The 12752-nt window shown below is 38.9% G+C and overlaps 1 protein-coding gene across 1 annotated transcript in view; it reads right to left on the bottom strand.

Annotated features, from left to right (window-relative positions):
• Positions 1–229: 229 nt before the first annotated feature.
• Positions 230–12752, bottom strand: part of TTC17 (tetratricopeptide repeat domain 17) — a 54997-nt gene continuing 42474 nt past the window's right edge. The window contains 8 exon segments of the mRNA XM_084287081.1: positions 230–1302; positions 4003–4146; positions 6154–6273; positions 8034–8117; positions 8588–8747; positions 9058–9178; positions 11562–11727; positions 12329–12579. Of these exon segments, the coding sequence (XP_084143207.1) occupies positions 1171–1302; positions 4003–4146; positions 6154–6273; positions 8034–8117; positions 8588–8747; positions 9058–9178; positions 11562–11727; positions 12329–12579 (1178 nt within the window). The 3' untranslated portion in view covers positions 230–1170.

The raw sequence follows: 12752 nt of genomic DNA on the forward strand, positions 1-12752 counted from the left end.
GGAGCCAGGCATAGAAGTATTGAGATTTTTCCATGGATATATAGAAAATCATTATCTAAATCAAGGGTGTTAAAGGCTTTCCTGACTCCTAGCTCTGTTTGCTCCCAAAGAAAGGCTGCGGTTCCCCAAGCCTAATCTCCTTCAAATGTCACAGGACACACAGATTAGAGGAGACGCTGTGTTTTGTTCATAAACAATTTATTTTATTTCAAATATGTGCCCTTGTTGATTCAACAATGATGTCTGGAGAATCATGTCCTCCACCAAACAAAAAGAGAACTGATTTGGAAATCTTTCACCTGACTCATTTGCTGATGATACCTTGACACTGCCTCCCTGCTCCTTCTCAGCAGCTGAAAGTATGGCTCAGAGTGAGCATAAACTTGCACCTTACTCTGAAATGACCAGAAATACAGTGAACAAAGAACCAGTAAAAACAACCCTTCAGGGAGGCAGAGGGCTATGAATATATAGACAGATAGAAAACATCTTATTGGGATTTTTACTGATTTTTTTTTTTTCTGCAAGTAAGTTTAAAAACCACTTTAACTTTAGTGTCCTGCTGTTTTCCCCTCCTCATTTCCTCCTCATCCCCCAACAGAAATAAACAATTCCGCAAATGCTAGATGTTCCTAACACCCCCCTCTTTTTTAATAAAAAAAAAAACAAAACACAAACGAACAAACCATTTGAAATTCTGTCCCTCTCCTTCCCAAAAAGCAGGCAATGTGGCATGGAGTAAACAGGACTGGACAAAGCATGAGTTTCACATGGATGAACTGCTGATTATCTCTTCTTACTATCTGGTATGGGTGTTTGCTTTGCATTTCTATTGATGTAGATTATAAGACATGAAGCAAGTTATTTTGGATGCTGATGCCAATCTGAGCATTAAGGAAAAAACTAATGATGCCTGGGTCCTGGCATAGGTGGTCATGGACTTATGGAAGTTCCTTGGTTTAATATTTACAAGGATGTTTTAAAATTATGGTCTGTGAAACATTTTCCGAAGATGCTCCTTTATCTGAGAAAAAAATAAAAGAACCCTTGATCCAAATCCCATCTCTTTTTAGAAGTCTTGTTAAAAATGTTGATTCATCAATTTATCTTAGCACACTTAAAAGCAGAATAGTGAATAATGACTTAAAAAAAAGAGAAACATGCTGATCTCTACGGAGACCGTCGCTCTTTTTTCATAAGTAAATGACACTGAATGGTGCGGATTCGATTCTTCGCTGGGGCAAACTCCGGCTGAAGTTTTAACGTTGACTCATACCATTTCATCGCCTTTTCAAACTCTTCCTATAAAGAAAGAACAAAGATTGCATTAAGTCAGATTAAAAGAGTGGACACTACCATTTTCTATTTCCTCCCTGTTCTGAGTAGTTAAGTGACATGGTATACACAGAACTAACTGAACCATCCTGGTGGTTTAGTGGTTTTTACTTTTTTTCCTCCAAATAACCGGTACTTTTCCTCCAAATAACTTTTACTATAAGTCCAAGAGACTTATATGACCCAATTTTGCATAACCCATGGAAGGGAGTCAAATCACTGTTAAATATTACTGACCAATTCTCTTACCTTTTTCCTTTTAATAGTAGGTGTGTGCATTCTTACTGTGAAATAACCTTTAAAAAGCAGATTTCATCCAGAATTGACATAGATCAAAGCTTTGCACTCTTGTACCATGCAAAAATATCAACTTTGCTAAAAAGGTAACATTTTTAAGAACAAGCTTGAAATTAGTACAAAAAGATTACTCAAACTAAGGAAATTAAAAAAATCAACCTAATAATTTAAAATCTTACAGTAGCTAGACAATTTCAGTTGACAACCTGGACTCCAGAGTGGTAGTAAGAAGCATTCATGGTGTAGTAACATTTATTTTTATAGTACTGAAATCTAATTATCTATACCACCCCACTAGGTGTGGTATAGATATTTTTTGTTTATTAACCAGGAAAAAATGCCAACTTCCAATAACGTCTTAGAAGAAAAACATGAGAGGAGAAAAACAAAAACAAACAAACAAAATGTGGGTTTTTCAGTCACTTTCTACATTCCTTCCTCCTCTTTTCTCTTATAGGAACTGAGCTACTCCTATGACATATTTTTGGGACTGTGAATGAGAATTTATTTTCCAAATCTACTAAAGGGAACCACTAAAAGAGCTTTCAAACAGATGCTGGACTTGGGTGCTTTTTCTCTTAAACAGCATATTCAGTATTTCCTAGGGCAAGACTATTGATGAACTACTGGTAAAGAGCTAAACCAACATTGCCATGTGAAAGCAGGCAGCACACTGCACAGCATTTCTAGACTTTGAATCTATTTTCTTTCTAAGTAAAAGAAGACAGAAGTATGGGCAGACTCCTGCTTCATACTTACAACTCCCAGGATCTCACTCTAAGCATTACCTCAACTTCAGTCGTGTTCTGTTTCTTGGTAACTCTTTGTACAGTCCAGGTAACATTCACCTCTAGCCACTTTATAAACACTAGCTAGATCAATGAGTCGTGATTTAAAAAAAGTGTATTTTAATACAGTTTCAACAGGAATTACATCGAATATCCCATATTAGTTTATGGGAGCACTGACAAACAAATGAAAACAAGAATCAGATTTTTCCATTTTTAGATGTAGTTATTTCCTTGCTGTGATCTTATATGACTTTGAAGTTCTTTTAGATTTATTTCCCACAGCATTAGTTTCTATAACATCCATCTGAATTTCTCAGTCCTTAAAATGGCCAACAGTTTCTGCTTTTTAAGGCAATTTGCTGAAAAGTCTTGCACATAAAGGAATGTTGACCTCTACAATGCTATACTATTAATTAACATGGTGTCTTTTACAACCTTGTTGCCAGGGTCAGCTCTCAAATACAGCTGGCTAAATATGAAGAAAATAAACTAACTTTTCTTTTATCAGTGTAAGTTGATCCGGAAGATAAGTTTGTCCTGTTGCTAGTCATTTTATGTTATGAATGTGGCTTCATAGCCAGGAGAATAAAGTTATTCTTAGGCCCTGTTCTAACTTGAAAGACATTCAAAACTCATGCATCAAACTTCTACTTCATTTCTTTCTACTGTGAGAAGTAATACCTTAATAGAATAAAGTCATTCCTTTCTTCAGTTTGTTTGCACTGTGTGTTTGATAGCACTGCGCATTCTGCTCTTTTCAACCCTGATTTCCCACAATACATGACCACCTGCTCAACTTTCCTTGTTATCTCTAAGATTCACTCAATCAGAAGAGTGAAACATTAAGGACAGATCTACAACAAGTACTAAAAACTGGCAGGGGTACATAGGAACACGTGTAATTGAAAATATTTCTGAAGCAGACATAGATATTAGCTACGTTTCAGTTTAATGGTGTCTCTCTTACCTTTCACATATAACAGCCCTGTTAAAGATGAGAATAAAACATGCAAGAACCAATCCAGCCTTTGTAATGTAGAAGGAATGAACATTTTGCATTCACAGGAAATACTGAAAGCTGACTTGCAGATCAGAATGTATAGGCAGTATGAAGAAATTTAAATGAAATCTGTAAACTATTTTGGGTGTTGATAATTCAGATACTGAAGTTAAACATCCCTTGTGTTTGTTCACTGCAGCAGCAAACTGTGTTTTACTAATTATGTTAAACTAAGCTCTCCAGGATAAAAACTCAGCTTGTCATTAATTTCCCAGTATTACAAAAATATCCTGTGTTTAGATGGGAAGACAACCAAAATTATCAACTGTTTGCTATTGTCTTAACAAAGCTTTGCAGACAGCATCCTGAAGCCAGCTTGTAAGAACACTGGCCTTCAAGAATTAAATGAGTAATAGAGAGCTTTGATGGTCTTAAAAAGTACATTAAAAAAATATATTCTCTTCCTGATCCCTCCCTTATTTTGTGAATGTTGCTCCCTCAAAATTCCAACTTGTGGAAACAGGATTTGTATATAGACTTTACCAAAGACAAGACACAGACAGGGGACAGCACACTCACCATTGCTACGTAGACATTTGCCAGCGTGAAATGATTAACCACAAAGTGCGGTGCTATTTCCACTGCCATGGTAGCCACGATGATGGCATCATTCCAAAGCCTGGCATTGTGGAAGATGTTTGCTAGGCTTATTAGTGGTACATCCTGGAAGAGAAAGCGATAAACAGTGAGGTTCTTTCCACTGAAATAGTTTCAGGATCAGGAAGACAGAAGGCTCCACCACCTGGCCACTCCACTATCTGATCACTTTTTGAAGGTGATGAATTCGACTTATTTTACTATAAAAAGGGCATTTCAACCTGAGTTATAAACAAACAAACAAAAAACCCTCTTATAAACACATCTGCTCGCAAAAGTGATACACATGACTGTTGCATAGACAAGCGATTCGAAAACTAAACTCACATTAAATGTCCTAGTACATACATTTAATTTTTAGATGATGTTTTGTTAGTTTTCACCCAAAAGAAGAGATGCAGTCTAAGAGATGAGAGAAGCTGTTAGTCTAACCCCCCTCCTTCAGCTGTTGCATAGAAGGGGAAGGAATAGGAATAAAAAGGGAAAGCAGGGAAGTGAAAAAAAGGGTCTAACCATTAGCACAGCTGGCACACTGTTTTCTATCCTGCTTCTGGTACAGAATTCCTGTAGGATGCTGAGTAAAAGCTATAAATAAAGTTTTCTCAGGTAGTCACTGATGTTTTTATTTTCTGAATTTCCAGACTGTGACCGTGTCTGACTGACAAAATTGTGGAGCCCTGACAGCTATAACAAACTCTCTGGGAGCTTCACATCTACAAAGGACAAAATACTACTCAGAAGCAAGTCTTAGATGCCCTCAACAGAAGAATAAAAAATTCTGTAGGTATTTGATCCCTGCCACAGTTTTGATACTATGCAGATACTGTGGAAGTGAGAATCACAAAAGAAGCCCACAGGAAAATTAATTATCTTTTATTTAGATGAGAAAAGGTGAGATGAAGTAGGGAGAGCACATAAAGCCAAGGAGAAGGATTAAACAAAATAGTCAATAGCAATTCATTCAGTGTTAACTCTCACTGAGTTCAAGTTGCAGCTAAATCTTTACAAACAAGACCCCCAGTTTTATCTGGAGGCATGGGGGCAACTTCAAAAGGACAAAAACAAAGCACAAATTTGGTGTGAGTCCATCCCAAGCAAGACTGTATCACACCACTAGAAAACAGTCAGCAGTACCTACACCATAAAAGAAAGATAAGTAAATAAAATAAACAAGAGCATGTTGTGTTAGACCTTGGCTCCAACCTTGTTTTAAAAAGACAACGGCAAAAAGACAGAATTATAGGAGACAAAAGACACTCAGGATGTGGAGTAGGAATAGATCAACATTTCTTAGCTGAGGTATTTCTCCTGTTAATGGCTAAATATTCCTAATAATACGGAGTGCAAAACACTGTCGTCTGATTTTCAGAGAAGGATTTAAGACCAAGGTTCAAGAAGTGGTTTGCACTTTGCAGTGTTGCAGTTTGTTGTTCAGGTCCCAGAGTGAAATCTGCAATGTTGAGTTAGGGGCCAGTACTGCATTTACCAGTTTGTAAGGGGGAGCCTGGTGTCGAAGAACAGACATCCCTGCTCAGCATCTCATGGGGCAGGGTGAAGGGTATACGGAGCACTTCAGACAGCTGTAACATTAAACAGGAGACTGTCCCAAATACTGCCCTTTTGGCCTAAACCACAAAACTGCTGCACAAAGTCAGGCACTACTCAGCCAAAACACTTACACTTTAAGCATTTACATTATTCCTTTAGAACTCACCACTTCCCCCCTTTAAAAACACAATGACAAGACATACTCCCCACATTTTAGGTTACAAGACTTGTACAGACAGAGGCTGACAAAGACTCAGTCCTACGTAACAGAGGGGAGTTCAAGCCTGTATTGCCCAGAGGAGTGTCAAACCCACTGAATTGCAGGAAATTACTCTTTTGTAGTTGCCCACACTCAACACGTGGTGAGGGTCTTGAGGTTTCACCACAGCTAGCTGATGTCCAACACATTACAGACACTTGATGTGCACAATTCTGGCCTTAACAGTTTGTGAAAACTCCATATGGCTGTTACACAAGCAAAATGTGATTTCATCCATGTAGCAGGCAGATGTGATGTGTACACACCTTCATGTGATGGGGTGCATAGTGCAGCGCTTGCCGTAAGCAGTCAATTGCCTTCTTTCCTTGGCCCTTCACCCTCCAGTACAGAGCAGCCATGCTAGAGAGGACCCACGAAGTCTGATTCTGGCAAAAGAAGAACACAAAACCCAGTCATGCAAACACCTGTAGTGAACAGACTCCTTGTCTTTCACTCTTTGAATTTACTTGATATACTGAGGGTGGAGGGTGTTACACTTAACAATAAACTATTCACTGGCTCCCCAGGAACGCAGTCACTGCACCAAGCCTGTTGGAGTTTAAGAAGCATTTGGACTGTGCACTTAAGTCACATGGTCTGAATTTTTGTGTAGACCTGTGTGGTACCCGGAGTTGGACTCGATGATCCTTGTGGGTCCCTTCCAACTCAGGATATTCTATGATTCTGTTTCTATTCCAAAGCGTCAGAAGGAGTTTCTCTACCACATATGCAGCAGCCAGGTCAATGAGACTGCCATATGAAACACAAATTCCAAATGCAACATAATTTTCTTAAGGGAATAGCATCTTAATAGCTTTATACAGCAACAACAGTTTCAGCAGTCACAACAGCTTCTAACCAGCTGCCAGGTGCTGAGCATTCAGATGCGTACACGCATTACCCTGTATAAATCAACACTCTTAGCTAAGTTAGCTGCCTGGACTCCTCGGAAAGAGAAAGGGTGCTGTGGGATGCAGCCCAGGGCAGACGCCTGAGCAGTCTCGCTGACCGAGCTTGTTGCCTCTAGTTGGCTGACTCCCACGTCACGTGTCAGAAGGGAAAATACCATGCGCTCGAATTCTGTGGACTCAGACGCTTTAAATGAATGTTTATGTTCACATATGCAATTAGATAAGTAGCCATCTTGATTTGTTTGATTAGCTCTTGTGAATAATGAATGAGACTGGTACACAGAAAAACTGCATTTTATTTCCAGCACAGCCAGCCTCAGTGAGAACTTAGTTTCTGGTCTGTCAGTACTAAATTTTCAGCTAATTTGGATAAAGCTTCTTGTCTGCAGGGGGAAGCATAGCTTGTAAAAGAAAAGTTGGCACATCTGAAATCAAAAGGAACTAAGATTTATAATGCAGGCATAAGAGTAACATCTTCACTTTTTGGGAACAACAAAGGTATACTGGCTTTAGTTTCAAAGCATAGTAAGTTCTTTTGATGGCTTTCTAGAATAGGCTAGGGGCACCAAGCTGTTTCGGTTGTACTCTTTTGTATGATAGTTTGGAACATCCTCCTTGCACTGTAAATACAGAACAACAATCCCTACATCCCTATCCACCTTGTATATCCTGGGAAAAATATGTTCCTAATCATCTCTCCAGCAAGAACAGGAACTGCAGCCTCACACATGGTGCTATACCTCTGCCTGAAGGCATCTGACACTTCAGTTCAACACTGCATAAGGTAAAAGGAAATAAGTAAGAAAGAGAGGAAGTCCTTGCCTGTCAGCTGCCTGCCTGCCAGAAGTGCAACTGGAAGAGTTGAGCCATGGCTTAACTCTGACTTTCTATAAGCTCCAAGCCAATGTTGTATCAACAGAAAGAGGATTAAGAACTGTTAAAATAGTTTAATAAATATCAGCAGCTAGCAATACGGCTCAAAACAGGGCTGGAAATACACTGTGAATATGATATGCTTATGTTTTAGTAGAAAGGTAGGCAAGAGACCTGGCAGCGGGACTCCCATCTGTAAGAAGAGGATATAGCTCAAGAAAGTACCTGTGAGGGCCTTAGAGAAGCTGAACAGACACAAATCTTTGGTCCAAGTAGTACTGCATTCCTTAACTGCAATGTCAGTCATATAGTTTGAGACTGGATAAACTGCAGCCAGGCACCATTTTCTCACTTACACGTACCTTTTCCAAAGCTTTGGCTATTCGAGTACCAACTTGTTCTAATGACTGTGGTGAGTACTGGTCCTTGCCAAGATTCTGTAACACCTGTGAAAGAGGAAAAACACGTCCTGAGAGGATGGAACCTGATAAGAGATGCCCTTCACTTGTCTGCTTGTTTGCTGCTTTTTTACCCAGCCTTTTACAAATGCCCTAACTTGTTCCATCCCAAACATCACTGTATATCTTGAGTTAGTACTATCTGTATCATCACATAGCTTTTTAACTCCATGCTGCTGAACACCAGGAATGCTAGAAATTTACGCATTTTTCATTTATTTTTTCTTCTATTAATTCATCAATACAGAGACACTACTGGTGTTTTAGGATTTCCCTCAGCCCAAATCACAGAAGGCTAGGAAAACAGTCTGGTAAAATATTAGTTGTGTTGTTCTTACAGTTTTATCCAGGTGTTCACTCGCTGAAGATACTTTCAGAGACAGGGCACTGAAGTAAATGTACCTCGAATCTGCCATGGTTTGGTCATTTTTGTGTGAGAACCTTCACCTGTGGCATACCTCTTTAAGTTGACTTTCACCAGTGTAATGCAAGCTTGCTCGACTCGAGACACCTTGCAGGTGGTCCAAAGTATGCATACTGGCTGGTAGATTAGGGTTGCAAAGGGGCTCCATGGCTGGTTCTTGCAGCTGCGTTGCAAAATCGATGTGTTCTGTAATGCTACAAAGGTAATAAACTGAATCAGTCGGGAGAAGAAAGGCAAGAGTCATCACAAAGTTCCCTAGTGAGTATAAACTGCCTAGAATCTGGCAGAATCTCCTTTGAGTAGCTTAAGAAGCAAGAGAAACTGGATCTTCAGTCTGCCGTTGCGCTTTTCTTTACAAGTGGAATAATGAAATACCACATAATGTTTTCAAACTTCTTTGAAATTCTGATAGCTCTTAAAGAACTTTCAGTTAATATATACTTGAGGCCATACAGCTGTCTTGCTTTGTGTGAGTGACTTACGGTCCACATATAAGATACTTACTCAATGTTTTTAGCAGAAACAGCAAGCCATGTGCTGGCCACAGTTGTAAGCTCTACCCTACGGAGTTTCAGGCATTCATCAGGACTTGGCCAGCCAAGGCTACGATAGTCACGCTTTTTTCCTAGAGAAAGGGGGAAAAAAAATCCAAAAAGTAAGAGAAATTCTCTTGAAGAAAAAAGACATTCTGCTTTAGTACAATGATTTACAAACTACTTCACAGCAGCAGATACATTCCATACATTACAAAAGTCACAGTCCTGCAGCCAGATTTCTTTAAGAACAATCCCCAAACTAAATACACTAAACAAAGCTCACTGGATTCAAAGACAGAACTGGATCCTATGGAAGACAGATTTGGAGGTCTCAAAAAAATGTTTTATTATAATTTTTCAATAGCTACAGATTAAGAACAATCACCGTTCTTGTTTACACGATGTCTCTACTTAGATGTCCTTAAAGAAAGTTCGTAAGTGAGTCATCATTTATGTTCTACACCTACAGTAAGAACTAATAGAAGCTGATAACTCCATCTTCTGACAATTTCAGGTGAAATATACTGCCATTTCTTATCACTGAATATTAGGACAGCCACTAGCTTATATTGCATTCTTCCACTCAACACAGCAACATTTCTGAAAACTAGTAAGCGATTACACATTTTCAGATTTGATCCAAACCCTACTGAAATCTTTTCCTCATGAGTGTGGATATGGTACCAGATCCTACAAACCTGGATCCTACATGTTAAATGCTAGGAAACATTTTTCTCTTGCATCAGAAACATCTGAACTGTTTTGAAGGTAAGAAAGATTCACTGTAGCCATAAATCTGCAGAGTGGGAGGCCAAGTTCAACAACGTGCAGCTGTCTCACCAGGTACACATACAGTATTCCAGTACCTATTTGTGCTTACCTACATTTCTGACCATTTGGATGCAAATCCTATTTACTTCAAAGGAAGTGTTTCACCACAATTTTGCAAAATAATGACAAAGCCTGAATTGCCACGTCTTTAGTAAAACGTTCTGACTAAAGGAAAACTAATTTTGTGAAACACTGGGAAACCTCAGGAGGAAAAGATCCTTTCTTGTCATCAGCACCTTGCACTATCTGATTACGAGTTAACTATCTGCATGAATGGCAAAAGATAGTGAGAGGTATGGAAATGCTACACAGGGATAGGTAAGTAATCAAAGCACTAGTTAGATACAGGACAGATAGCTTCATTTCCCTGTTCTCCTAGGAACTCCCCAGGAAACCTCCAATGTGTTACTTAAACTTTCAGTGATTTAGTTCTCGTGAAGAAGATGTCAGCAGACCTTGCCTCTCAGGAGCGCTAGGAAGTTAATGACTTTACAGCTGAGGGATGCTATATAATAAACCCATAAAAGTAGCTCGGGGAGAAAAAATACACTGAGGAGAGGAAAGGTGTGTGTTCACAAATGATAGTTTGTTTTCATGTAATCTTCCCTATTTAAATATTTAATTCAACAACTTACCTTTGTCAGATGCTTAAAAAGGAGCATGTTAAAGATTTAATGTAAAAGACTTCAAAATGTGAACTCACATTCTAGGTCAACAAATTGTCAATGACTAAAATGGATTGGAGAACACGTTTTTGCTTACACATCAACCCTACAGCATTAAGATTTTACATCCTTTGAAATCAAGGTAAAACGAGAAGTATGGGGGAACCATTATTTTGGCTCTTCTAGCATCATTAGGTTCCACAAGTTCCAAATTTTATTCTAAGTAACCACGTGCTGATGATTTCTACCCACCTGAATAGACCAATGGAACTAGCATGCATAATCATAACAGCTCTCCTCTCTGGTACCTGTTACTTAAGTTGCAAAACCTCCACCTCTCCCTGCAAACCTCCTCACCTACGCTGGTGCAAAACTGTGTTCTTCTTTAGCTCCAGTCTACTGGAAGACAGCATCTGAATTTTCTCTTCTAATATCACCAAATGAATCACAGCAGGATGTAAAGCTTTATATTATTTCTACTAGACCAAGTTCTCTGCTGTTTGGTTTTGAATTGCCTTTTTTTTTTATATATATTTATATTTTGTTATATTTAATTAATTCAAGCTATCACCCTGTATTTGTCCCTGAAGGTCTCTCTCATCTGGTAAATAAAGCAACTTTACTGCCCATTCAGTTTTAAAGGAAAAAGTCATCCCTTCCACCACCACCCCCTTACTACTTCTACTGACATTATCCACGTCTTTCATTCTTGACTTTCATCACTTCATCCCCAGAAGTTCTGGCAATTAACATTTTTCATTCAGCCAATAAAGGTATGCTGTGCATCATGAAGAAGGTGCTGATGGAAGAGATTTCTTAAAATCCCACATTCCCGTCTAGAAGGTTTATTTCACTATGTAGTATTTGTGATGCATATGTATGATAATAAACCAGTGTAATATAAAAGCTGCAAAGAAATAAACCACAATATTCCAAAAGGTGCAAAGGACAGCTTTCTCTAGTTGCAGCAGGTTACCTATTGGTCCAGGAGAAGGTATCTTTGGTCCACTGATCTCCAGGGCCGTTTGGTAGAAATTTTCATTTTCTCCATTAATCCCCTCTTCTCCGTGTCTCCTGACTGGCTCCTGGAGATCCAAGCTATCAGCTTTTGGTTTCTTTAAACGTTTGACCTGAAAAGTGATCTACCAAAAGGACAATATTGTCCAGGTTAACATTAAGAAGCAGCATTAACATTATCAGCTACAGTATGCTACCTGTTTTAGCCCGAAGATTCAATTTTGAAGATGTTACAGATGAGATTTCTTTCCCTTCCCATCTCAACCCATTCTCACACCACACACACACAGTACACAACTACATGTACTACCTCTAATGTAACAGAAAACAATTTAACTGCTGGAGAAGTGAAACATGTTTTTCATTATATATTTTGTTTGTAACATGATGACAACAGGTATTGCGCCATCTTCATGCTAACCAGAACTTTTGTTTAAAAACCTGTTGCCTTTGCAACTAAAAGCAATAAGTTTGAAGGCACACAGCATCGTTCAACATCTAAGCTCTTGCTGTTGAGAATTAACACCAATGACATCAGTTTTAGTGATGTGGAAGCCTTTAGAGATTGAAACTACTTGTTCATTTCACTCAAACCATCTCTTAGACCCATAGATGAAAATCATGAAGATTCTATCTAAACCAGTGTTAAAACCCACAAACTGTCCCAGCCTTTCCCTGCACAACAGTAAGCTGGTGCAAGATTTTTATGAACTGATCCAAACTTACCCATTCAGCTTCATCATCATCACCACAGTCCCCAAAACAGGAGCTAGCCAGTCCATCCTGAGCTCCCTTTTTTAGGACACGGATTCCCTGTAAGTCCATCCGACGACCTTTTACCTCCAGCGCCCCTTCAAAAGCTTCCTGAGGCCATGAGTTTTCAAACTCATCCACCAAAGCCAGCATCTCTTCAGACATATGATCATCATCTAAACCCTCCACTCCTTCTGAATCATTGCTTTCTGGAGTAACTGTGTCTAAAATGGAAAACCACAGAATTGTCAAAAATTCTTTACTTACTGCATCTGTGAATTGTACAAAAAAAGTTTCTTTTTTTTTTTTTTTTCCTTTTTTTCTGTGACCTCACTCTTCCACTCGCATTAACTGAATACTCACTGCATGCTGCAAAACCAGAATGGGACTGGAGAAT

This window comes from Netta rufina (assembly GCF_964035555.1).
Source record: "Netta rufina genome assembly, chromosome: 5".
Lineage (NCBI taxonomy): Eukaryota > Metazoa > Chordata > Aves > Anseriformes > Anatidae > Netta > Netta rufina.